We start from the raw sequence: 23,334 nt of genomic DNA, 5'->3' as shown, positions 1-23,334 counted from the left end.
TAAAGATTAAAAGAGATATTATACATGAGAGTAGTGTCTCACACTCGGCATGCCCTCAGTGAACAGCAACTGTGATTACTCTCTCTGGCTCTCACCCTCCACCCCGACACACCTCTTTATTCTCTTCTTTCTTCCTTCTGTTCTTCCTGATTTCCCTGTCCTCTGCCAGAAACTACCCCTTCCTAACCCTTGCTCCCTTATTAATAGCTCAAATTATTAAGTGCTTACTATGTGCATTACTTCATTTCCTCCTTACGGCAACATTCTGAGATGGGCACTATTATTAGCCCACTTTATAGAAGCAGAAACTGAGGTTCAGTCACTTGCCCACATAGCAGACTGTTGTCATTAAAGTCTGGGCTCCTAGCCACTCTGCTGTCTTGCCTACACATCTCTAGACCAAAATATCTCAAAAATAGGGACCACGTGCATCTTGTGAAAAATGTCAGTCTCCCAGTCCTGGGCCTACTGAGCCAGTATTGTTGGGGCTGGCACCAGAAATCTGTATTTTTAACACACACCCCACTCCCAGGTGGTTCTAATAAACAGTATAATTTAATAGCTTCTGTTCTAGAAAGGGGTCTTCTCTGACCTCCAGATCTCTTGTAGAAACCCTGCTTTGCTTTATTCCTGCCCCTTACCCCAATTTCTAATTATAATTTATAATAGTGTGTCCCTCTTCCTTAATTTATTCTTCTCTAAGACTTACCACCATCCGACACACAGATATTTTTCTTACTGTCCTGTTGCTGGTATGTCTCCCCCCACCAGAATGTCATGCCAGGGAAGCAGGGACTTTGATCGTTTTGCCCCAGCTTCATCTCCAGCATGTAGAACAATGCCTAGAACTCAGTAATGTGGGTTGAATAAATGAATGATTATCCTTTGGCATTTTTTTAATTCATTTACTATGCGTCTCCCCGCTAAAGAGTAAGCTCCATAACAGCACAAACTGAAAGTCTTGTTCACAGCTGTACCTGGCATGGTGAAAACCTAAATCAGATCATGTCTCTGCTCTACTCAGAACCCTCCAGGGTCTTCCAGTCGTACGCAGCACAAAAACACAAGGTCTAATCACGGACAAGCTATCCCCATCGTTCCCCGCCACCTATTATCTTTCCTCCTCACTCACCTGCTCCAGCCACACCAGCCTCAGGACCTTTGTATGTATGGTTCCCTCTGCCTGGAACATTCCTCCTTCAGATGTCCACATGGCTGCTTCCTCACTTTCTTCAGGTCTCCGCTCAAATGTCCCCACCTTAGCAGCCTTCCCTGACCAGTCTAAAATAGTCACTGCCACTCTCTCCTCTGTGCCTCTCTAGCCTCTTAACTTCCTTATGCTTCTTCACAGCTCTTATCGTCACTGCACATATTATATATTTATTGGTTATGCTTATTGTCTGTCTCTCCCAGTAGAATGTGAGCTCTGCCTCCCTCAGGTCAGAAGCTATATCATGGCAGAGTCTTTACCACAGAACAAGGCCTGACACACTGTGGGCACTCAACAAATATTTGTAAAATAACTAAACAAATGAATATAAGAGACAGTATTAGGAACTGGTTAGGAGCCCAGATTTTAGAGCCAAATTGTCCAAGTTCAAGAGCTGTATCAAACAAAAACCCATAAACCGCCTGTCATGGATTGAAATGTATCCCCCCAAAATGTGTCAACTTGGGAAGGCCATAATTCCCAGGATTGTGTGACTGTTACCATTTTCTCATCTGATGTGATTTTCCCATATGTTGTAAGTCCTACCTCTATGATGTTAATGAGGCAGGATTATTGGCAGTTATATTAATGAAGCAGGACTCAATCTACAAGATTAGGTTGTGTCTTGAGTAAATCTCTTTTAAGAGATAAAAGACAGAAGCAAGCAGAGAGACATGGGGACCTCATAGCACCAAGAAACAAGAGCCAGGAGAACAGTGTGTCCTTTGGACCCAGGGTCCCTGCACTGAGAAGCTCCTTGACTGGGGAAGATTAATGACAAGGACCTTCTCCCAGAACCGAGAGAGACAGAAAGCCTTCCCTTAGAGCTGACACCCTGAATTTGGACTTCTAGCCTCCTAGACTGTGAGAGAATAAATTTTTCTTTGTTAAAGCCATCCACTTGTGGTATTTTTGTTATAGCAGCACTAGATAGCTAAGACAACACCCTTCAAAAGTCAGTAAAAATATAACATTAAAAACATGAGTTCCATTTTGATAAAAGATTCCACAGAAGATTTCTAATCAAAAGAGGGAAAATGTAGAACAGAATTTCAAATTCTCATGGAATCCAGACTTTCTGGAGCCATGGAGGGTAGATGAGCCCCTGAAACTACTACCCTGAGATCATTTTTAAACCTTAAACAAAAACAGCCCCTGAAGTCTTCTTAACACCAAAAAACCGTTTAGCTGAACTAGTAAAGAATGTCTGCCTTGAGCATTGTGCCCTTTTAAGACCCATCTATATGGGATCAAACTGACATCAGTAACTCGAAAGATCAGACAAGAAATTTAGGAGGCAGTGAGTATATGTTAATGGGGGCGGAACAACCCAGAAAAGGAGGGTGAGAACGATGCACAACTGGAAAAATGTAATCAATGTCACTGAATTATACATGTAAAAATTGGTGACTTGGCATTATGTTCTGCTATGTATATATTCTCAACACCAACAACAAAAATAAAATATTTTAAAAATATGTATGTATACGGGGAAAAAAAGGTTTCAAAGCAAATACATTTTTTCCTATTTCCTTATATAGTAGTCACTGTTCAGTGAGTTACTAAAAAATTTCTTTAAGAAATTTTCTGTATTATTTTGTAGCATATTTAGTATTTTACTTTCTGCTATGGACACTAAAGACCCTCCTTCTTTTAGTCATTTCAAATACTTTGAAACATTGTTCAGGTAATTACAGAAGCCACAAAACAATAAACAGTGAGAAACTTATTTACCTAAAATTCTACCAGTTAATGTGGAAAATTTAATAGTAAGCTTCTAACCCTTTCTCCAAGGTGCACTGTATTCCACAGAAGGTTAATTTACTGGAAATTTTAAGATGTTCAAGCCACTAGATGGTGTTCCTAATACAGTGAAATAAACAGTGATGCTGATAGTTTTCCTGAGTCTTAAACACAATGGTAAAAGCTTTGTTTAACTGGCTTCGACCCATGGTACTACCATTATCCAGGCTTTGTGACTTGGAGCAAGTCACTTACCTCCCTGCGCTTCAGTTTCCCCATTTGTGAAACAGGGATGATGATAAGTGTGCCCACAGGGTTGCTCTGAGGAGGAAGTGAGTCCAGTCTGGCACCCAAGAAGGTGCATGTTTGCTATAGCCATCGCCTACCTAGCTGCCCTAGGCCCAGTGCCCCCCATACCCTTAGTAGCCGAATTTTCGCCTGCATCTTCCCAGGGTCCAACTTCTCCCCTCTGCGCAGTTCTCGGTGACTCCTCGGCTGGCTTGCCACAGATAAGACGGACTTGGAGAGCAACGCTGAGGTAAATAAGAAAGGGCAGGGAAAGGATGAGAGTCCAGGCAGGCCGAGGGTCAGGTCCCAGGGAAGGCACCATCAATGTGATGGGGCACAGGGCCCTACCCCACCTGCTCCCAGCCCTATAAGGTGCCACAGTGAGACAGAGGATGGAGTTCACACCCATCGATAAGCTCCCCAGGCCCCACTCTGAGCCCTGACACGAGGGAGAGACAGGTCCAGAGGAAAGCAGTGACTGTGAGTGTGGGCAGAGGGGAGGACAGGGGCAGCACGGAGACAGTCAGGGACTCCTGCTCTCAGCCCTTCCATGCAGCAGAGAGTCGGGAACTCCCGCTCTTTGCGTCTTGCCAATAGCTGAGGCAGCACGGGACAGCAAGAAGACCAGAGTTGGGCAGGCCTGAGTCCAAATCCCTGTTCTCCCACTGACCTGACCAGTGGAAAGGTCAGGTGGGATAGGGGTTAAAGAACAAAAACTATAGTGCCACACAATCTGGGTTTGAATCCAGGCTCTACCTTCTTCTAGCTGTGTGACCTTAGCCATGTCACATGACTGCTGTGCCCTCGGCGTCCCCAGTGTGTAAAAAAGGAATAATCATGCCTGCCTCATAGGGCTGTGGTGAAGAATAAATAAGAAGTTACCGTCCATTAAAGGGTTTGGGATAGTGCCTGACACATACATACTCAGTACTGGATATACACTGCTAGTTGATACTAGTGTAATAAACCAGGGCTTCGAACCGGAACGGAACGGAAAACCAAAACCGAAAAATAACCCAAAATTTTCGCCAGGGTGAAACCAAAACATAAATCGAAAAAAATGTTTTCCTGAACCCAAATTGAAATCGAAAACCTTTTTTTTTTTCCCCCTCCACTATTTTCAGTTCAACAAGTTTTTAAATAGTAAGCAAGACCAATGGACCATTCATGTTTGATTTGCATCTGGCACCCATATACGCCGAATGCCCATGGCTGGGAAGGTCACAGTTCATCGTTTGCAGCGTGCAACGTTACTCGAGAGGGTTCACAGGCCAGGCAGAGTTTGCTATTTCCGCTCCGTGCCTGAGCGCTCTGTCCCCAGAGATGAGACAAACGCTCCGTGATTGAGAACACTCGGAAGTGAGAAATCTCAAAGAGCTGGCGAAACTGCACCAAAGTTCTGAACAGAGTTTCATGTGAACGGAAGCTTGTCAGGTGAATGTAAGCATTTTAAACGTATGTTATTCACATTTTTAAGTGTGATATTTAAACTCAAGAAATTGCGTGTAATTTTTTGATAATTTCACTCTTGCATTCAATCTCAATCTAAATGTACTCTCACATACTGTTTGTATTTCTATGTTTAAATTTCATATTTATTTCACAAATCAAAATGTTAATAAATCAGCCACTGGTGGGCGGAAAATTAGTTTCAACTGAGATATATAGTTATTTCACTGAAAACAACTTGATGGCATCACTATGAACTGAGGTTTTTCTTCGAAAGGCGCTGGTTAAATGTACAGGAATGTTGTAAAGTGGGCCTTGAAATGGAGGAAATCGGCAAACCCTGTGAATGTAAAATTGAAGTTATTCTGATTTTTCTAATGTACTGACCATGAGCGGCTAGAAGCCTTTTAATATATGCTGGCTCTAATTCATTTCTACAAATGTGTCTATGTATTCTATTCTCTTTATGTTATCAAAGTTTAAGACTTGTTTTTACCGTAATGTAATATACCCTTAAAACCAAACCCTTTGCCATCGAGTGGATTCCAACTCAGAGTAGAACTGCCCCGCAGGGTTTCCAAGGAGTGGCTGCTGAATTTGAACCGCTGACCTTTTGGTTAGCAGGCTAGCTCTTAACCACTGAGCCACCAGGGCTCAGTAATGTAATATAAAAAAAAAAAACCACTGCCATCGAGTCAATTCTGACTCATAGTGACTATTAAAAAAAAAAAAATTTTTTTTTTTTTTTACTATAAAATATGCCCTGATGTTAATATTATTTCCTATCCCTTGAATTCTAGTATGGGATAAACCAGAGAAAATGCATGTTGAGAATTTTTCAAATATGAAAAGACTGAAAATAAAAGCACAGTGTAAAATTTAGAACGCAGATATGGTTGGAGACCATGCAGTGAATTCCAAGGCACCTGAAGCATCACCTTAAGGGTGAATACAATGCAGTGCAAAGCATGAAGACAAAGAAGATGGAAGAAAGTGTCAGAAGTGTTCCAAATAACCAACAGAAAACATTAGACTAGTCTGCCATTCCAGAATGCCTAAACAAAAATTAGGTAAACAAACAATTGTCTACGCATGTGTTGAATTAGGTACTGTTAACGGTTGCTCATTAGTTTGAGTTAACTGAATATTCAGGATTCCGTAAAATTTTTAATTCAATTATTGCTTCAATTGGTCAAACTTTTTCAATTAAACTCAGTAGTAGTAACGAGTAGTAACCTAGAAAAAATGAATATTCTCTTTGAAAGTGGTTGTTGCCAGTAGATTGAGTCGGTCAATTCTGGAAATTAACCTCAGCTCACACAAGATGGTAAAATACATCTGTTGACACTGGGAATGAAAGAATTAAAAGAAAGGCACACAGGTCTGTACGTTAAAAAAAAAAAAAAAAACTACCAAATTTTAGAGAAGTACAACGTGGCTTTACAACAGATTTATTTTCTGTAACCACAGATGATAGCTTTAATAGGATTAAATTTGTTGATCTGCTCAGGAATGAATGTGAAATTGAATGGCAAATGTCAGGGCAAAATGACGATTTTGAAGGCTCTGACTTAGTGCATTCTGACTTGCAGATGTTAACCATCACGGTGAAAACAATAAGGTTTATAAGAAAAGATAAGACTGTATAAACTGTGCTGCACACACAGTTCAATTAGTTGTTAAAGATGCAAAAAGGATGCTGAACTGGAAAAATTTCTAGAATGTCGTGAACTCATCGTGTACCGAATTTTCAGAAAATAGTTTAAGGAAACCTGTACTGGACTGCCCAACAAGATGGAACGGTCTATACACCATGTTAGAAACCTTACTAGGATGCAAAATTCTCTACGGTGACAAATGGGGAGCCCTGGTGTCGCAGTGGTTAACAGCTTGGTTGCTAACCAAAACGTCAGCGGTTTGAATCCACCAGCTGCTCCTTGTAAACCTTATGGGGCAGTTCTACTCGGTCCTACAGGGTCCCTATGAGTTGGAATTGGCTGGACAACAATGGATTTAATGACAAAAGGATATATGTGAAATTAACTTTGGGAACTTTAAAATCTTTAAAGGAATTTACGGCAAGATTGCAAAGTGAAGAAGGAAGGAAAGGGTAGAAAGGGACAGGAACTGGTCAAATGGACACACGGAACCTGGAGTGGAAAGGGGGAGTGTGCTGTCACATTGTGGGTATTGCAACTAATGTCACAAAACAATATAAGTTTTTGAATAAGAAATTGACTTGAGCTGTAAACTTTCACCTAAAGCACAATAAAAAAAACGGGATGAACAAAATGCGAGTTACTATAAAAATGCAGTATTTCTTTTTGTGGGTAAACTTTTTCAAGAGTTTTTATAATAGTGATCTTATACAGTATTTGTCTTTTTGTGATTGATGTATGTCACTTAGCATAATGCCCTCTAGATTGATCCATGTTGTGGAGTGTTTTGCAGACTTACCACTGTTCTTTATCGTTGCATAGTATTCTACTGTGTGTATGTACCATAGTTTATCAATTCATCTGTTGATAGGCACTTAGGCTGTTTCCATCTTTTTACTATTGTGAGTAATGCTGCAGTGAACGTGGGTGTGCATATGTCTATTCGTGTGATGGCTCTTATTTCTCTAGGATACATTTCTAGGAGTGCTATAACTGGATCATATAGTATTTCTGTTTCTAGCTTTTTAAGGAATTGCCATGTCATTTTCCAAAATGGTTGCACCATTCTCACCCACAGTGCATGAGAGTACCAGTCTTCCCACAGCCTATTCAACATTTGTTATTTTCTGTTTTTTTTTTTTGATTCATGCCAGTAATGTCGGGGTGAGATGGTATCTCATTGTAGTTTTGATTTGCATTTCTTTAATGGGTAGTGATTGAGAGCTTTTCCTCACATGTCTGTTAGCTGCCTGAATGTCTTCTTTGGTGAAGTGTCTGTATTTCCTTTGCCCATTTTTTAAATTGGATTATTTGTCCTTTTGTTGTAGAGGTGTTGGATTTTCCTATAGATTTTAAAGATTAGACCTTTATCAGGTTTGTCACTGACAAAAATTTTTTCCCAGTCTGTAGGTTCTCTTTTTACTCTTTTCGTGAAGTCTTTTGATGAGCATAAGTGTTTAATTTTTAGAAGATCCCAGTTATCTAGGTTATCTTCTGGTGTTTGTATATTGTTAGTTATGGTTTGTATCCTATTTATGCTGTGTTAGGGGCTCTAGCATTGACCCTATTTTTTCTTCTATGATCTTTACAGTTTTTGGTTTTACATTTAGGTCTCTGATCCATTTTGAATTACTTATAGTATACGGTGTGAGGTATAGGTCTTGTTTAATTTTTTTACAGATGGACATCCAGTTTTGCCAGACCATTTGTTAAAGATTGTCTTTTCCCCGTTTAATGCGTTTTGGGCTATTGTTGAAAATCAGGTGGCCATGCATCGATGGATTTATATTTGGGTTCTCAATTCTGTTCCATTGGTCAATTTTTCTGTTGTGCCAGTACCAGGCTGTTTTAACTACCATAGCTGTATAGTAGGTTCTGAGATCAAGGAGTGCAAGTTCTCCTACTTTATTTTTCTTCTTCAGTAGTGCTTTACTTATCTGGGGCCTCTTTCCTTTCCATATAAAGTTAATGATTAGTTTTTCCATCTTGTTAAAGAATCCTCTTGGTATTTGGATTGGGATTGCATTGTATTTGTAGATTGTTTTGGGTGGAATTGACATTTTCACAATGTTGACTCTACCTAACCATGAGCATGGTATGTTTTTTCCATTTATGTAGGTCTCTTTTGGTTTCTTGAAGTAGCATTTTATAGTTTTCTCTGTATAAATCTTTTATGTCCCTGGTTAGATTTATTCCTAAGTATTCTATTTTTTAGGGGCTATTATAATAATTTTTTTTTATTATAAATGGTATTGCTCTCCTGATTTCCTTTTCATAGTTCTCTTTATTGCTGTATAGGAATCCAACTGATTTTTGTATGTTTATCTTGTATCCTGTCACTCTGCTGAAGCTTTCTATTAGTTCCAATAGTTTTCTTGTAGAGTCTTTTGGATTCTCTACGCATAGTATCATATCATCCGCAAATAGGGACAGTTTTACTTCTTCCTTACCAATATGAATACCCTTTCTTTTTGCTCTAGCTAGGACTTCTAGCACAACTGAACTGAATTTTTAAAACTTTGCCGAAGCAGAATGATAACCAGAACAGAAAAAAATTATGGTTCAAAGTCCAACTAATGGCCTGAGAATTGGGACCATAGCACCACAGCACCATAGCACCAAAGGCATAAGAGATATGCAAAACTTCATTGGCTGTCTCTGAAATAACTCTAAGAGCTACGGACCTACCAGGTAAAGAATATATGAAAATAATTCAGATTAGAATAAACCATTTGGAGGGCATGGACTTGGAATAAGGTCTCCTCTCAGCCTGTCCTGCATTTACACAAGACAAGTCACTTAGGTAGCTGCTGTTCCCTTCACAATTCATTGAACAACCCAGTTCACCTGGGAAAAATATTCATTCATTCATTCTTTAATGAATCAGTATCCTTAATCCTGGGAAATTTTAATATTAAATATTGAGCTGATGAAGTGAATTAAAATAATTACTTTTGTGTTATATATATATTTGGTCTTTAATTGTATTAAAAAATTGAATGATTAATAGGTTAATCTTGTGATTCTAATTAGAAATATGTAAATTCAATTTGACTTCATTTTAAGCTGAAAATTTAAGAAATTCTTAAGTTTGTATATATTATCAGAACTTTTAACATAAAATAACCCATATTTAGAAGTTATTTATTAGATTTACAAGAATTATTTAAATATCCAATGGACTTTTGTTAATGAGACAAATTAACTATTTGAAAATGAAATCGAATATATTAAGTTTTAAAATTTGTCTTAAAAGGTCTAAAAACCATTGCCATCAAGTCAATTGTGAGTCATAGCAACCCTATAGGACAGAGTAGAACTGCCCCATGGAGTTTCCAAGGCTGCAATCTTTACTGAAGCAGACTGCCACATCTTTCTTCCATGAAGAGCTGGTGGGTTAGAACCACCAACCCTTCAGTTACCAGCCAAACACTTAACTACTGTGCCACCAGGGCTCCTTTTTAAAAGGTTAATGGTTGCTGTTGTTAGGTGCCAAGCAACTCTACAGGACAGAGGAGAACTGCCCCATAGGGTTTCCAAGGAGCAGCTGGTGGATTTGAACTGCCGACCTTTTAGCTAGCAGCCGAGCTCTTAACCACTATGCCACCAGGGCTCCTTTTAACAGGTTTACCACTGCCGTCGAGTCGAATCCGACTCATAGTGACCCTATAGGATCCTATAGGACAGAGTAGAACTGCCTCATAACAGGTTTAGGGGAATTTAATTAACCAAGTTCCAAGATTCCCCTTACAAGTGTTTATAAAACATGTAAGATTTGTACAAACCATGTAATTATGTATGTAACCAAACCCATTGCCGTCGAGTTAATTCCAACTCATAGTGACCCTATAGGACAGAGGAGAACTGCCCTCTATGGTTTTCAGAGAGTGCCTGGTGAATTCAAACTGCCAACCTTTTGGTTAGCAGCCATAGCTCTTAACCACTATGCCACCAAGGTTTCCAATTATATATATAAGTGAGTTATATTATCTATGATGTTCATTTAAGAATACTGAAGGAAACACTATAAAATATTTGTTATTAGAAGTTTTTGAGTGTGATAAGGTTGAGAAAGTCTGTTTTACATGGATCATCTCATTTAATTATCACAATTCTATGAGGCAAGTATTACTGTCTCCATTTTACAAATAAGTAAACTGAGGATCTGAGAGATGAATGACTTTCCCAAGTGAGTAGAAGGCAGAGCTGAGATTTGAACTTTGTCTGCCTAAGCCAATTCCTCAGAAAATCCCAGAAGGCATGACAATGATGCAGCAGAGATTATCCTATGAGTTCACCAAAACCTGTTTCCCTTTTTTCCTGTACAGACAGCCAGACTACATGTTGCATCATCCACTGTGTGATTGTGTTATGGCTATATATGAATGGGAGTGATATGCATTGGGACTGGTCTCCAAAAAAATGCCCACTAAACTGTCCATGTTCTTGCTTTCTCTCTTCCCTCTCTTCCAGTTGGATGCAGAGGTATCCACCAGAGGACTTCAAGACCTTACAAAATGTCAGAGCCACAAGGATGAAGGAGCCTGGATCCCTGAGTGACCATGTGGATCCACCAATACACTTTGAAATAAAAGAGAAATAAACTTTTGTATTAACACTTGAAATGTAAAGGTTGTATGTTACAGCAGTTGTTGTTATTAGGTGTCATCAAGTCCACTCCAACTCCTAGTGACCCTGTGTACAACAGAATGAAACACTGCTCGGTCCTGTGCCATCCTCACATTCACTGCTATGCTTGAGCCCACTGTTGCAGCTACTCTGTCAGTCCATCTCATTAAGGGTCATCCTCTTTTTCCCTGACTCTCAACTTTACCAGGAATGTTCTTCTTCTCCAGGAACCGGTCCCTCCTGATAACATGTCCACAGTACATGAAATGAAGTCTCACCATCCTCACTTCTAAGGAGCTGTACTTCTTCCAAGACAAATTTGTTCTTCTGGAAGTCCATGGTATATTCAATATTTTTTGCCAGCGTCATAATTCGAAGGCATCAGTTCTCTGGTCTTCCTTATTCATTGTCCAGCTTTCAAATGCATACGAGGCAATTAAAAATACCATGGCTTGTGTCAGGCACACCTTAGTCCTCAAAGCAACATCTTTGTTTTTCAATACTTTAAAGAGGTCTTTTGCAGCAGATTTGCCCAGTGCAATATGTCATTTGATTTCTTGACTGCTGCTTCCATGGGCATTGGTTGTGGATCCAAGTAAGATGAAGTCCTTTACAACTTCAATATTTCTTTGTTTATCATGATTGCTTGTTGGTCCAGTTGTGACGATTTTTTTCTTTACGTTGAAGTATAATCCATACTGAAGGTTGTGGTCTTTCATCTTCATCAGTAAGTGTTTCAAGTCTTCACTTTCAGTAAGCAAGGCTGTGTCATGTGCATATCACAGGTTGTTAATGAGTCTTCCTCCAATCCTGATGCTGTGTTCTTATTCATATAGTCCAGCTTCTCAGATTACTTGCTCAGCATAGAGATCAAATAAGTATGGTGAAAGGATACAACCCTGATGCACATACTTTCTGATTTTAAACCACGCTGTATCCCTTTGTTCTTTTCAAATGACTGCTTCTTGGTCTAGGTACAGGTTCCTCATGAGCACAAATAAGTGTTCTGGAATTCCCATTCTTCGCAATGTTATCCATAATTGGTTATGATCCACACAGTCAAATGCCTTTGCCAAGTCAGTAAAACACCACTTGTCTGTCAGTTTGCCATACTGTGGTGGCTTTCATGTTGCTGTGATGCTGGAAGCTATCCCATCAAGTATTTCAAATGCCAGTAAGGTCATCCATGGTGGACACGTTTCAGCAGAGCTTCCAGATTAAGACTGAGAAAAAAGACCTGGTAATCTACTTCTGAAAAAAATTGGCCAGTGAAAACCTTATGAATAGCAACGGAACACTGTCTGATATACTGCCAGAAGATGAGCCCCTCAGGTTAGAAGGCACTCAAAATACAACTGAGGAAGAGCTGCCTCCTCAAAGTAGAGTCGGTCTTAATGATGTGGGTGGAGTAAAGCTTTCAGGACCTTCATTTGCTGATGTGGCACAACTCAAAATGAGAAGAAACAGCTGCAAACATCCATTAGTAATTGGAACATGGAATGTACAAAGTATGAATCTAGAAAAATTGGAAGTTGTCAAAAATAAAATGGAACACTTGAAGACTGATATTCTAGGTATTAGTGAGCTGAAATGGACTGGTATTGACCATTTTGAACCACACAATTTTATGGTCTACTATGTCAGAAACCCTGGTGGTGTAGTGGTTACATGCTACGGCTGCTAACCAAAGGGCTGGCAGTTCAAATCCGCCAGGCACTCCTTGGAAACTCTATGGGGCAGTTCTCTCTGTGCTATAGAGTCACTATGAGTCGGAATCAACTCGACGACAATGGGTTTGATGTCAGAAATGACAAAGAGGAATGATGTGGCATCCATTGTCAAAAAGAACAGTTCTAGATCTGTCCTCAAGTACAGTACCGTCAGTGATAATATCCATATGCCTACAAGGAAGACCAGTTAATATGACTATTATTCAAATTTACGCACCAACCACTAATGCCAAAGATGAAGAAATTGAAGACTTTTTTACAGCAGTTTGCCTGACAAATGGTGTCACCAAGGACTGGGAGCAGCCACTCCATCCTGTCCCCAACCCCTAAATCGGCTCCCAAGTGCCTCTGCCCACCTGGCTGGAGGCTAATGAAGCCCTTCCTTTTGTTTTTCTTGTTGTTGCTGGTTGGTTGGACTGGAGGTAGAGTAGAGGGCTTGGTTTTCTGATTAGACCGCTGCCATGGGCCATAATCCTACCAGACATAACACAATTAGTCACACAGCATTACTGGCTCAAATCCCAGTTCCACCCATTACAGGTATCTACGACTTTACCTCTCTGAGCTTCAATTTCCTCATCTGTAAACTGAACCTAATAATAAAACCTACCTCCATGAATTCGTATGAGGATTCTGAGAGATAATATTTGTAAAAATATGTGGTAAACCAAACCAAAAAGTTAAGCCCATTCCCGTCGAGTCAATTCCGACTCATAGCGACCCTACAGGACAGAGTAGAACTGCCCCAGAGGAATTCCAAGGCTGTAAATCTTTAAGGACGCAGAGTCACGTCTTTCTTCTATGGAGAGGCTGGTGGGTTCCAACCCCCGGCCTTTTGGTTAGCAGCTGAGAGCTTTAATTAACCACCGTGCCACCAGGGCTCCTGTTCGTTAAAGATTACAGCCAAGAAAACCCTATGGGACAGTTCTACTCTGTCACATGAGGTCACTATGACTTCAACGGGTTATAATATGCCCTTAGATTCTGCTAAGGACTTGAGAAGAGAAAACAAATGTTCAATGGAAGGTCCCACAGCAAATACTGTGACACAGCTGGGACTGGAATTCAGGTGTCCTAACTCTATCGCCCAGGACTGTCACGCCCGTAGGAGGTAAACAGAAGGGAACTGCAGACCCAGGGTCAGCGAGCCCCCACTCCTCCCCAGCCCTCCCGGACTCACCAGCGCCTGGTACTTGTGGATTGTGGAGCGAATCCCAGAGCGGTCGGGTCTGGAAGGAGTTGGGGTGGGAAAGAACTTAAACATCATACTCAGTTTAGGGGGCTGCAAGCAGCAAACTTGAAACAGGCATGGGGTCTCGAACCCAAAATTGTAGTTTAACCAGGGACCCAGTGGAAAGAGGTTGGGAAGGGAGCAGATGTGGGCGGGGAAGGGTGCTGAGTCAGGAGACGCGCGGGGGGGGCGAGGGCAAGGTTAGTAGGAGTGAGGTCACGCGTTCGTACTCCACTACCCACGCCTGTTTTTACCCACTCTGCAAAGACGCGCGCCATTGGGGAAAATGGAAGAAGAGTTGTAGTCCTTGGGGCCCTGATCTTCTGGGATGCCTGTTCGGCTTCTCCAGCCTCCTTGTCTCTGTGTGGATCGCGCGGTTACCCAGGTCACTTGAACTTCCCAGCAAAACCAGACGCATTCTCTCGCGTCTCAGTCTCCAAGGAAACGGGACGCGGACTACAGAGCGCCTGGAGGGACTAATCCCGCAAGGCAAAATGTAACTCTTGCCTCATTATTCTCAATTTGGCCTCAATTACCCCTCAGTTTGTCTCACCTATAATCCTAAAGGATTATACCATATTTTCCCACTTTCATCAAGCCTCCATGACTTCCTTGTCCATCGTCACTCTTGACTAACGACTTTGCTTCTGATTTCACTGAGAAAATCATAGGGATCAATAAACTAACAAGTTCACATCACCTCATTTGCTCACCGTACCTGCTTTCTTCCCGTGACTATGCATAAACTACCTATCCAAAGCCAATTCCTACAGTTGTGCGCAAAATCCTGTCCTCTCTCATCTTCTCAAAGGCATTGCCCCAGGTGAGGTAAGCATTATTTTTTTCACTGATAAATAAATTGAATTTCAAAGAAGTAAAGCAACTCGCATAAGGGTAAACAGTTGTGTTTACCCTCACTCTACCTCCACTTCCTCTACTATATCATTTTTCCCTCTTCTTTATCATTCCCACTGATACACAACCATGTTTTTATTTCTTCTATTAAAAAAAAGTGCCACTCCTTTCCAGCTACCCTCCCATTTTCAAGAAGCTTCACTTTACTTCAAAATTCCTGGAAAAGTGTGTCTACTCTCTGTTTCCTGGTCCATTTCCCCTACTTCAGTCAGGCTTTCACACCCCACCTCTCCACTGAAACTGCCTTTACCGACATCACCAGTGACTTCCATGTTGCTAATGCCATGGTCACTTCTCAGTCCTCGCCAAGTAGCATATGACCCAGCAGATCACCCCTTTCTTGAAACACTTTTCTAACTTGGCTTGCAGAAAACAACTCTCTTAGTTTCTTTCCTATCTGCTTTTCAGTCTCCTTTGCTGGTTCCTCCTTTTCTCCCTTCATTATCGGGGCACCCTAAGGCTCGGTTCCTTCCTTTACTCTATTCACTCTCCTGCCGTTTGTCGACACTCATATCCCTTCCAGTTTCGTCAGCCTCATGACTTTGGATGCCATCTGTACCCGGATACCTCACAACTTCACTTCTCCAGCCATGTACCTCCAACTGCCTATTTGACATCTCCTCTTGGATGCCTAACAGGCAATTCTGATGTGCAATCTTTCCTCTGAAACCCATCTCCCCTGTTTTTCCCCAACTCAAAATGGCAACTTTCTTTTTGGAGTCATCCTTGACTCATCTCTTTTTCTCACATCCCTCATCCAATCCATCAGCAGATTCTCCAGCAATAACTTCAAAATATATGCTGAATCAGATCACTTACCACCACCACACACGTGCACACACCTTCCTCTTGCACCTGGACTACAGTGCCAGCTTCCACCTCCCTCCGTACATATGTACCTGCCATGTCCAGTGCTGTGATGGGTCTCATAAAAGATGTCAAGGAGTTTGGTCTTGTCGATGTAAAACTGGACTTCAAATGATGTTGCTTCACAGACTCTACCAGTTTCTCATTCCCGTGGGTTAGGATGATGTTGATCCAGGCCAGACACCAATGGTCAAGGGCCTCCTTCTCCTTCTGGGTCAGCTTTTCTTTGGTAAAGAGATTGCAGTTTGTGGCAAGAAGGGGAAAGGACTCATCAATTTTACTTTTTAATTTATATACTTCTGTATTATTCAAATTTTAAATAAGCACATGATACTTTTATTTATAACAAATATATATTTTTTTTAATTTCAGGTATCTCTCCTTTGCTAGACACTGTATTATTCACAAATATTTTCTATTTAAAAACATCTAATTAAATGATGTAAGTTCAATGATAAATGCAATTAACAGAAGTAGATCTAAGAGCAAATACAATTGACTCTTGGTAAATATGTAGCTCAGCTTGTGGGAACAGAAGTGAAGGACATATTAGAGAGCAGCTGTGGCAGACTGTATTTTCCCGAAGATAGATACAATAAGATCTCCCATCCCACATGTTCTTCTCACAATGTCACTTTGACACTTCCCATTGAGAGATGGGAGCTATGTTCCCCCCTCTTAAATCTGAGTGGGCCTGAGTATGGTGGAAGTGATGCTATGTGACTTCTGATGCTAGATCATAAAAGGTGATACAGCTTCCTCTTGGTTCTCTCAGGATACTCACTGGTAGAACCTAGCCATGCTGTGAGGAAGCTCACATGGACACCCAGCGTGTAGGTGTTCCAACTAAGAGTCAGCATGAACTGCCAGACATGGGAGTGAATGGGCCTTCAGATGACTCCAACCCCCAGCCATTAATTCACACCCAGCCTTTGGATCCCAGACATTGCAGAATAGAGGCCATCTTTGTTGTGCCCCTTCTAAATTCCTAACGCAGAGAATCCATAAACATAATAGCTGTTGTTTTATAGCACTAACGTAGGGGTGTATACTGGACTGATGTGTCTCCCGAAAAGATATTTTCAAGTCCTAGCCCACTGTAATCTAGGAGTACCAGAGCTTGTCTAGATTTCTCAGGGATAAGAACCTGGATCAGCCTAAAGCTGCTTCCCATGAGGTGGAGGTCACACGTACTTCCACTCTCCAACCTTTGAACCAATTCTGACACCTGCTGTCTTAATTATCTAGCACTGCTGTAACAGAAATACCACAAGTGGATGGCTTTAACAAATAGAAGTTTATTCTTTCACAGTCTAGTAGACTAGAAGTCCAAACTCAGGGCATCATCTCCAGGGCAAGGCTTTCTCTGGTGGCTTGGGAGGAAGGTCCTTGTCATCAATTTTCCCCTGGACTAGGAGCTTCTCTGCACAGGAACCTTAGGTCCAAAAGACTCACTCTGCTCCAGGCTCTGCTTTCTTGGTGGTATGAGGTCCCACAACTCTCTGCTTGCTTCCTTTTCCTTTTATCTTTTGTAATAAAAAAAGGTGGTGTAGGCCACACCCCAGGGAAACGCCCTTTACATTGGATCAGGGATGTGGCCTGAGCAAAGGTGTTATATCCCACCGTAATCCTCTTCAACACAATCCAATCTTGCCTCATTAAGCACAGGCAGAGATCAGAATTTACAACATATAGGAAGATCATATCAATCACAAAATGGAGGACAACCACACAATACTGGGAATCATGGCCTAACCAAGTTGACACATATTTTGGGGGGGACACAATTCAATCCATGACGCCAGCTGTCCTCCCCTTGGCACTCTCTACGTCTCTGCTGGGTTTGACAATTTGTTGCAATGGCCACACAGAGCTCACAGACAATATTCACAATTATGAGTTTACTAGGGAAGTAACAGGTTACGATTCAGGTTCAGAAACGCTCAGGATACAGTTCTTCCATCAGGACAGCCTCTTCTCAGCTGTGCCCACAGGCATGCCTCTCTCTGGCCCCTTGGCCTCTGCCCTGCTTGGGCAAGTGTTACAAAGCCCTTTTAGCTCTGCCGATAAGTGCCTGGAGGCACTCCATTCTGCCAGTAAGTCTGGGCCTGGAGGCGCTCAGCTCTGTCATTGAGTGGGTTCATGGCCCTACCTCTGCTGCCAAGTACCACCTGGAGGCATCCCACTCCAACAGAAAGCCTCTTGCCTGAAGGCACTCAGCTTTCTCACTCTGTGAGGCAGGAAGCCCACCAAGCCATCTCCTTCTGGTCTCCTGGTTCTGCTTGCTGCCTCTGCTGCCACCGTTTCTCTGCTGCTGCTTCTCACTATCTGTCACAGTCTTTGATGTTACCGGTTTCTCTCTGTCTCCTACATCGAGGAGGTTCTCAGCACAGGGACCCGGGATCCAAAAGACACACCCTGCTCTCAGCTCTTCTTTCTTGGTGGTGGTGAGATCCTTTCTTCTGGCCTCAGGGGTGGCTCATCTTAAGCCTAGTGGAATGGCAAAAATGACTCATCCACACATTGGGGCTCCATATACCTTATTTGCATGGCCCCACCCCACAAGGGTGCCATGCACCTTATTTACATTATTAGCAAGCTATACAATCTCCTTGGTGGGCCAAAAGCACCTCATTTGCATAGCCCCACCCAGTCATTTGGTGGGCATTACAAAGACTATGGCTAGAAGGGTCATATTAAGTAATTCACTGCACTGAAAGTGTCTATAGTATATTGACCAATCCCTGCAAAGTGCATAAAATAGACCAGTCACAGGGCAGGCTACAACACAGGGTCAGACAAAAATATCAAACCATCAAGTTGTTTACTGTTTACCCAGGAAATCTCCATCAACTTGGACAGAAGTAACGAACCCCCTGGGGTAGAAAACTAGGGCAAAGGTAACTCCTCAGGGCTTAGTGGGGAAATCTCCCAAGCTGTCTTTCCAAAGAACCAAGGCAAAAACCTACTAAAGGAACTCCTTTCATCACACCCCTGTTACTGTGAATGTGACCTTTTTTGGAAATAGGGTCTTTTCAGATGTAGTCAAGTTAAGATGAAGTCATACTGAATTCGGGTAGGCCCTAAATCCAATAACTGATGCCCTTTTAAGAAGACAGAAATTTGGATACAGACACACAGAGACAGAGACACAGGAAAAAACCTTATGTGATGACAAAGGCGGAGTTGGAGTGATGCCTCTACAAGCCAAGGAATGCCAAGGACTGTCAGCAACCACTAGAAGCCAGGAGAGAGGCATGAGACAGATGTTCCCTCAGAGCCTCCAGAAGAGCCAGCCCTGCTGACAATTTGATTTCACACTTCTAGCTGCCACAACTGTGAGAGGAAAAAAATCCTGTTGTTTTAAGCCACCTAGTGTATGGTACTTTGTTATGGCAGCCCCAGGAAACTAAAACTGGGCAGTTTGTTACATAGCTATAGTAAGCGCAACAGCAAACTTCTAAACACGAGCGTTTGCACATAGTGGCCACCGGTGTCCAAATATTTTACAGAGAGAATAGTGTGTCCATTGATCCAAGTACCCATTCTCTCCTTCTCTGATAGAACCCCCAATGTTATCTGCACACATGGGCCACAGGACAGACTATATTCCCCAGCCTTCCATGCAGCTAGGCTTGCTTTGCCATGTAATTAAGTTCTAGGCAGTAGGATGTAAGTAGCACAGTATCTGAAAGTGTCCTTAAAGAAGTATGCCCTTATTCTAGCTGCTGGAGTGGTATGTGATGGCTGATACTCAGCAGCCATTTTGGATTATAAGGTATTATTGACAATGTATATGGCCAAACAGGAAGATACAAAGAACACCGATCCCTGACATCATGAAGCCACGATACCAGCTCTGGGATCCTACCTCCAGACATATTTTATGAAAGAAAGAAATAAACTTTATTCTTGTATTAAAAACAAACCAAACCCATTGCCATCCAGTCAATTCCAACTCATAGAGAACCTATAGACAGAGTAGAACTGCTCCATAGGTTTTCCAAGGCTGTAAATCTTCATGGAAGCAGACTGCCACCTTCACTTGTGGAGCTACTGGTGGATTCAAATCGCTGACCTTTCGGTTAGCAGCCAAGCACTGAACTACTATACCACCAAGGTTCCTTATTCTTATGTAAGTCCCCATTATTCTGAAATTTTCTGTTATAGCTCAACATAATTCCAACTAACAGCAAATTTCCTAACAATTCAAAAATCAGCTACTATTTACTAAGTGCTTACAGAGCACTGGACAACTGTGTACTCTTCACAGCAGGCATCTGTGAAGAGTAAGACATGGCCCAGTGTTGCTTCTGCAACTGGTCCCTTCACCTCTGTGAGCCTCAGTTACCTCATATATAAAGTGGGATAATGGTAGGTAAGCCAAATAGCAAACTTGTTGGTCAGGCCCAGCCTACACACATTTATCTGTCATTATTTAAATACAATGCCTGAACTAAGCACTATTCTAAACAATTTGTGGGATAGTGGCTTGGACAGAGGCGAGAATGGTCAGATTTGGGGTTTGTTTTGGAAGAATAGTGATCAGGGTGTGCCAAAGAAGCAAATGTGAGGTTTGAGATAAAGAGAGGAGATAAATATCTAGCTTTTGGCCTGAACAACAGGAGAATGATGGAGAAAACTAGGGAGGAATAGGATTAGAAGAGTGGGGAAATCAAGAACTAGGTTTCTGAACATAATGTGTTAGAAATGACCTTCATTGCTTTTGAGCATTCACATGTTCAAAAATATTTGTTGATGAAATAACTTGTGTGGAAAGACGGGTATTTGAAATGCCACCCTCATTTCCCACCTCATTTGCCATCTCCTCAACCCTTTCTAGGTCAGAAGAAGAAAATGTCCTAGAATCCACTATGAAATAGAGAGGTTTGTTGTTTGTTGAGTATCCATGTACTTACTGCCTCACAGCTCCCAGCCCCTTGCAGTTAGGTGAGACCATGTGACTCATTCTGGCCAATGGGCTGCTTTGTGCCTCATTTCTTTGAGGAAACTAGACTCTGAAAGATGAAGAGAAGAAGGCAAACAAGCTATGGTCCTCAGGACCCAAGGAACAACTTGGTGCTAAATACCCTGTGTTATCATTTTGCCTTCTATAGTCCAGATGTGCATTTTATGAAACCAGCAACCCCAAAACACCAAAGAGACACAAACAAAAAGAGACACATAAAGGCTGCTCTCTCTAGCCAAAGGACCAGAAAATGGACAGCTTAGCAAAACAGAAAACTTACAGAAAATTACTGCTCCAGCCAGACACCACAGAATGAACTCCACGTCCTTGAAGACGAGGTTTTGAAGTGAGGGAATTAAAAGGACAAACGGGACAAAAATCAAGTATGTTGGCCTCCCTGAGACTCATACCTGGAATCAGAATCAGTGGAAAGATCATGACCCAGGAACTCACAAGGACTCCAAACCAAAACAACAAAAAAACCCAAACCCACTGCCTTCAAGTTGATTCCGACTCATAGCAGCACAACAGGCCAGAACAGAACCGCACCACAGGGTTTCTAAGGTTGTAAGTGAAGGGAAGCAGCAGACCACCACACCTTTCTCCCACTGAGTGGGCTGATGCGTTCAACTGCTGACCTTTTGGTTAGCAGCGATCACTAAACTGCTGCGCCACCAGGGGTCCACAAGAACTGTAAAACGCGAAATAGAACTTGAAGATATGGGACAGAAATAGGAAAGAATCCAACACTGTTGGAAAGGAAGACAACCTTTCTGGGACCCTACTCTGGACCCAGCTTTTTAGCACAGGTTATCTCTCTGAACCCTCACAGTAGTCCTCCTATGGGAAAAAAAAAAAAAAAAAACGTTGCTGTCGAGTCAATTCCAATTCAGCGACCCTATGGGACTGGGACAGAGTAGAATTTTCCATAGGATTTCCAAAGCGTGGCTGATGAATTCAAACTGCCAACTTTTCAGTTAGCAGCCATAGCTCTTAACCGCCCCACCTGGGTTCCATCGTTCTGACAGAAGTCAAGATCAAACTCATTGCCACGGAGTAGATTCAGACTCAAAGCGATCCTGTAAGACAGGGTAGAACTGTCCCATAGGGTTCTAAAGGAGCATCCAGTAGATTCTAACTGCTGACCTTCTGGTTAGCAGCCGGAAGCTTAAACACTGTGCCCCTAAGACTCCAGTCTTCGTTTAAAAAAAAAAAAGCCGGTTGCCCCAAGTCGATTCCCACTCATAGTAGATACTGTTGTTAAGTGTCCTCAGTGGGTTCTGACTCACGGCGACTCTGTAAGACAGAGTAGAACTACCCCATAGGGTTTCCAAGGAGCAGACGGTGGATTTGAACTGCCAACCTTTTGGTTAGCAGCCAAGCCCTTAATCAGGACAGCACCAGGGCTCCCAGTAAACATTAACCAAAAATAACCAAACCCAGTGCCGTGGGGTGGATTCCAACTCATAGCAACCCTGTAGGACAGAGTAGAAGTGCCCCCCAGTTTCCAAGGAGCACCTGGCGGATTCAAACTGCCAACCCTTTGGTTAGCAGCTGTACCACTTAACCACTACACCACCAGGGTTTCCAGTAGACGTTAGTATCCTTTATTATGGCTGAGCAAACTGAGGCTATGAGAGCCGAAATCATGGCCCAGTATGACAAGGCTGAGGTGTGAAGCAGCCAGATTCAAACATGGGTCACCCTAACTGCAGAACTCACCCTTGTTTCACTTAAGATGGAAAGGTGACTGAAAGACCCTGAAATGCACATAGATACGGGGAAGGAAAGCAAAACTTACAGGTGATGTTAAACCCATCCCCTCAGCCACCCAACTTTTATCAATGTCTCCAAAGGGAGAAAAAAAAGCTGAATTTAACCGGAGAATCTGCATGTTAACCAAGTTTCCTGGAGCGTCTGATGGAGTCACCTATACGTGGGGCCTCCTAGTAACTACTGCTCCATCTCGGGGCAAGTGATTTAACGCCTCTCCAAGCCCCTGCTTCTTAGCTGTAAAATGGGTGTAATTACGGAAGATTCAGTTTAATAAAAGTCTGCAATGTGCTCAGCACAACACCAAACACTTAACTGCTCAATACATTACAGTTGCCATCATTAGTACGACGGAAATTTTTAAAAATAAAACGTTCTCTAAGACTTACTTGGAAATATACCAAAAAATAAAGACTAATGAATGAATAGCAATATAGGTAGATATGTGATAAGACATAGTAAACGTTTGATAATAAAAAGTTAAAATAATGAAAAGTTAAGGGTAAAGGGTTCCCTGTAAAACTCTCTCAACTTTTCTGTATGTTGGAAAATGCTTAACTCTGGAAAAAAATAATGCACTGTGGCATTCTTTCAGGGAGGAAGACAAGTTTTGTTTGAACACAAAAGAAAAAAGCAACAAAATGGGCGAGATCTCCTTCGACTCTGTCCCGCCTTTGGGCTGCGGGCCGTTAACAATGCTGCTTGAATGAACTCATCCAGGGCTGCTTGCGAAATAACAAATCCTCGAGCGCGAGGCCGGAGGCTGCCAAATCCGCGCAGGGGAAAGGGACGCGCCTCCAAGCTCCCCATCCCGCTTCCGTGCAGAGGAGGTGGGGTTGGAGCGAGCGCTGGAGGAAACGTGGCTCAGCCTT

At 42.1% G+C, this 23,334-nt stretch overlaps 1 protein-coding gene across 5 annotated transcripts in view; it reads right to left on the bottom strand.

Moving 5' to 3' along the window:
- C24H20orf96 (chromosome 24 C20orf96 homolog) overlaps window positions 1–23,180 on the bottom strand; it is a 33,732-nt gene extending 10,552 nt beyond the window's left edge. The window contains exons 1-7 of one of the 5 annotated variants that reach the window (XM_064275921.1): window positions 20,970–23,180; window positions 20,640–20,738; window positions 15,753–19,056; window positions 14,197–14,414; window positions 13,888–13,936; window positions 13,064–13,181; window positions 3,371–3,486 (exon numbers count right to left, since the gene is read on the bottom strand). In XM_064275921.1, coding sequence (XP_064131991.1) covers window positions 3,371–3,486; window positions 13,064–13,181; window positions 13,888–13,936; window positions 14,197–14,216 — 303 coding nt within the window. In that variant the 5' untranslated portion in view covers window positions 14,217–14,414; window positions 15,753–19,056; window positions 20,640–20,738; window positions 20,970–23,180. Of the gene's footprint in view, window positions 1–3,370; window positions 3,487–13,063; window positions 13,182–13,887; window positions 13,937–14,196; window positions 14,415–15,752 lie in introns of all 5 variants that reach the window. The other 4 variants (XM_064275920.1, XM_064275922.1, XM_064275923.1 and 1 more) reach the window with 4 other exon arrangements.
- Window positions 23,181–23,334: the final 154 nt, after the last annotated feature.

This window comes from Loxodonta africana, chromosome 24, assembly GCF_030014295.1.
Source record: "Loxodonta africana isolate mLoxAfr1 chromosome 24, mLoxAfr1.hap2, whole genome shotgun sequence".
Classification (NCBI taxonomy): Eukaryota; Metazoa; Chordata; class Mammalia; order Proboscidea; family Elephantidae; genus Loxodonta; species Loxodonta africana.
The sequence above is the reverse complement of the archived record's forward strand: the minus strand, read 5'-3'. Positions and strand labels throughout refer to the sequence as shown.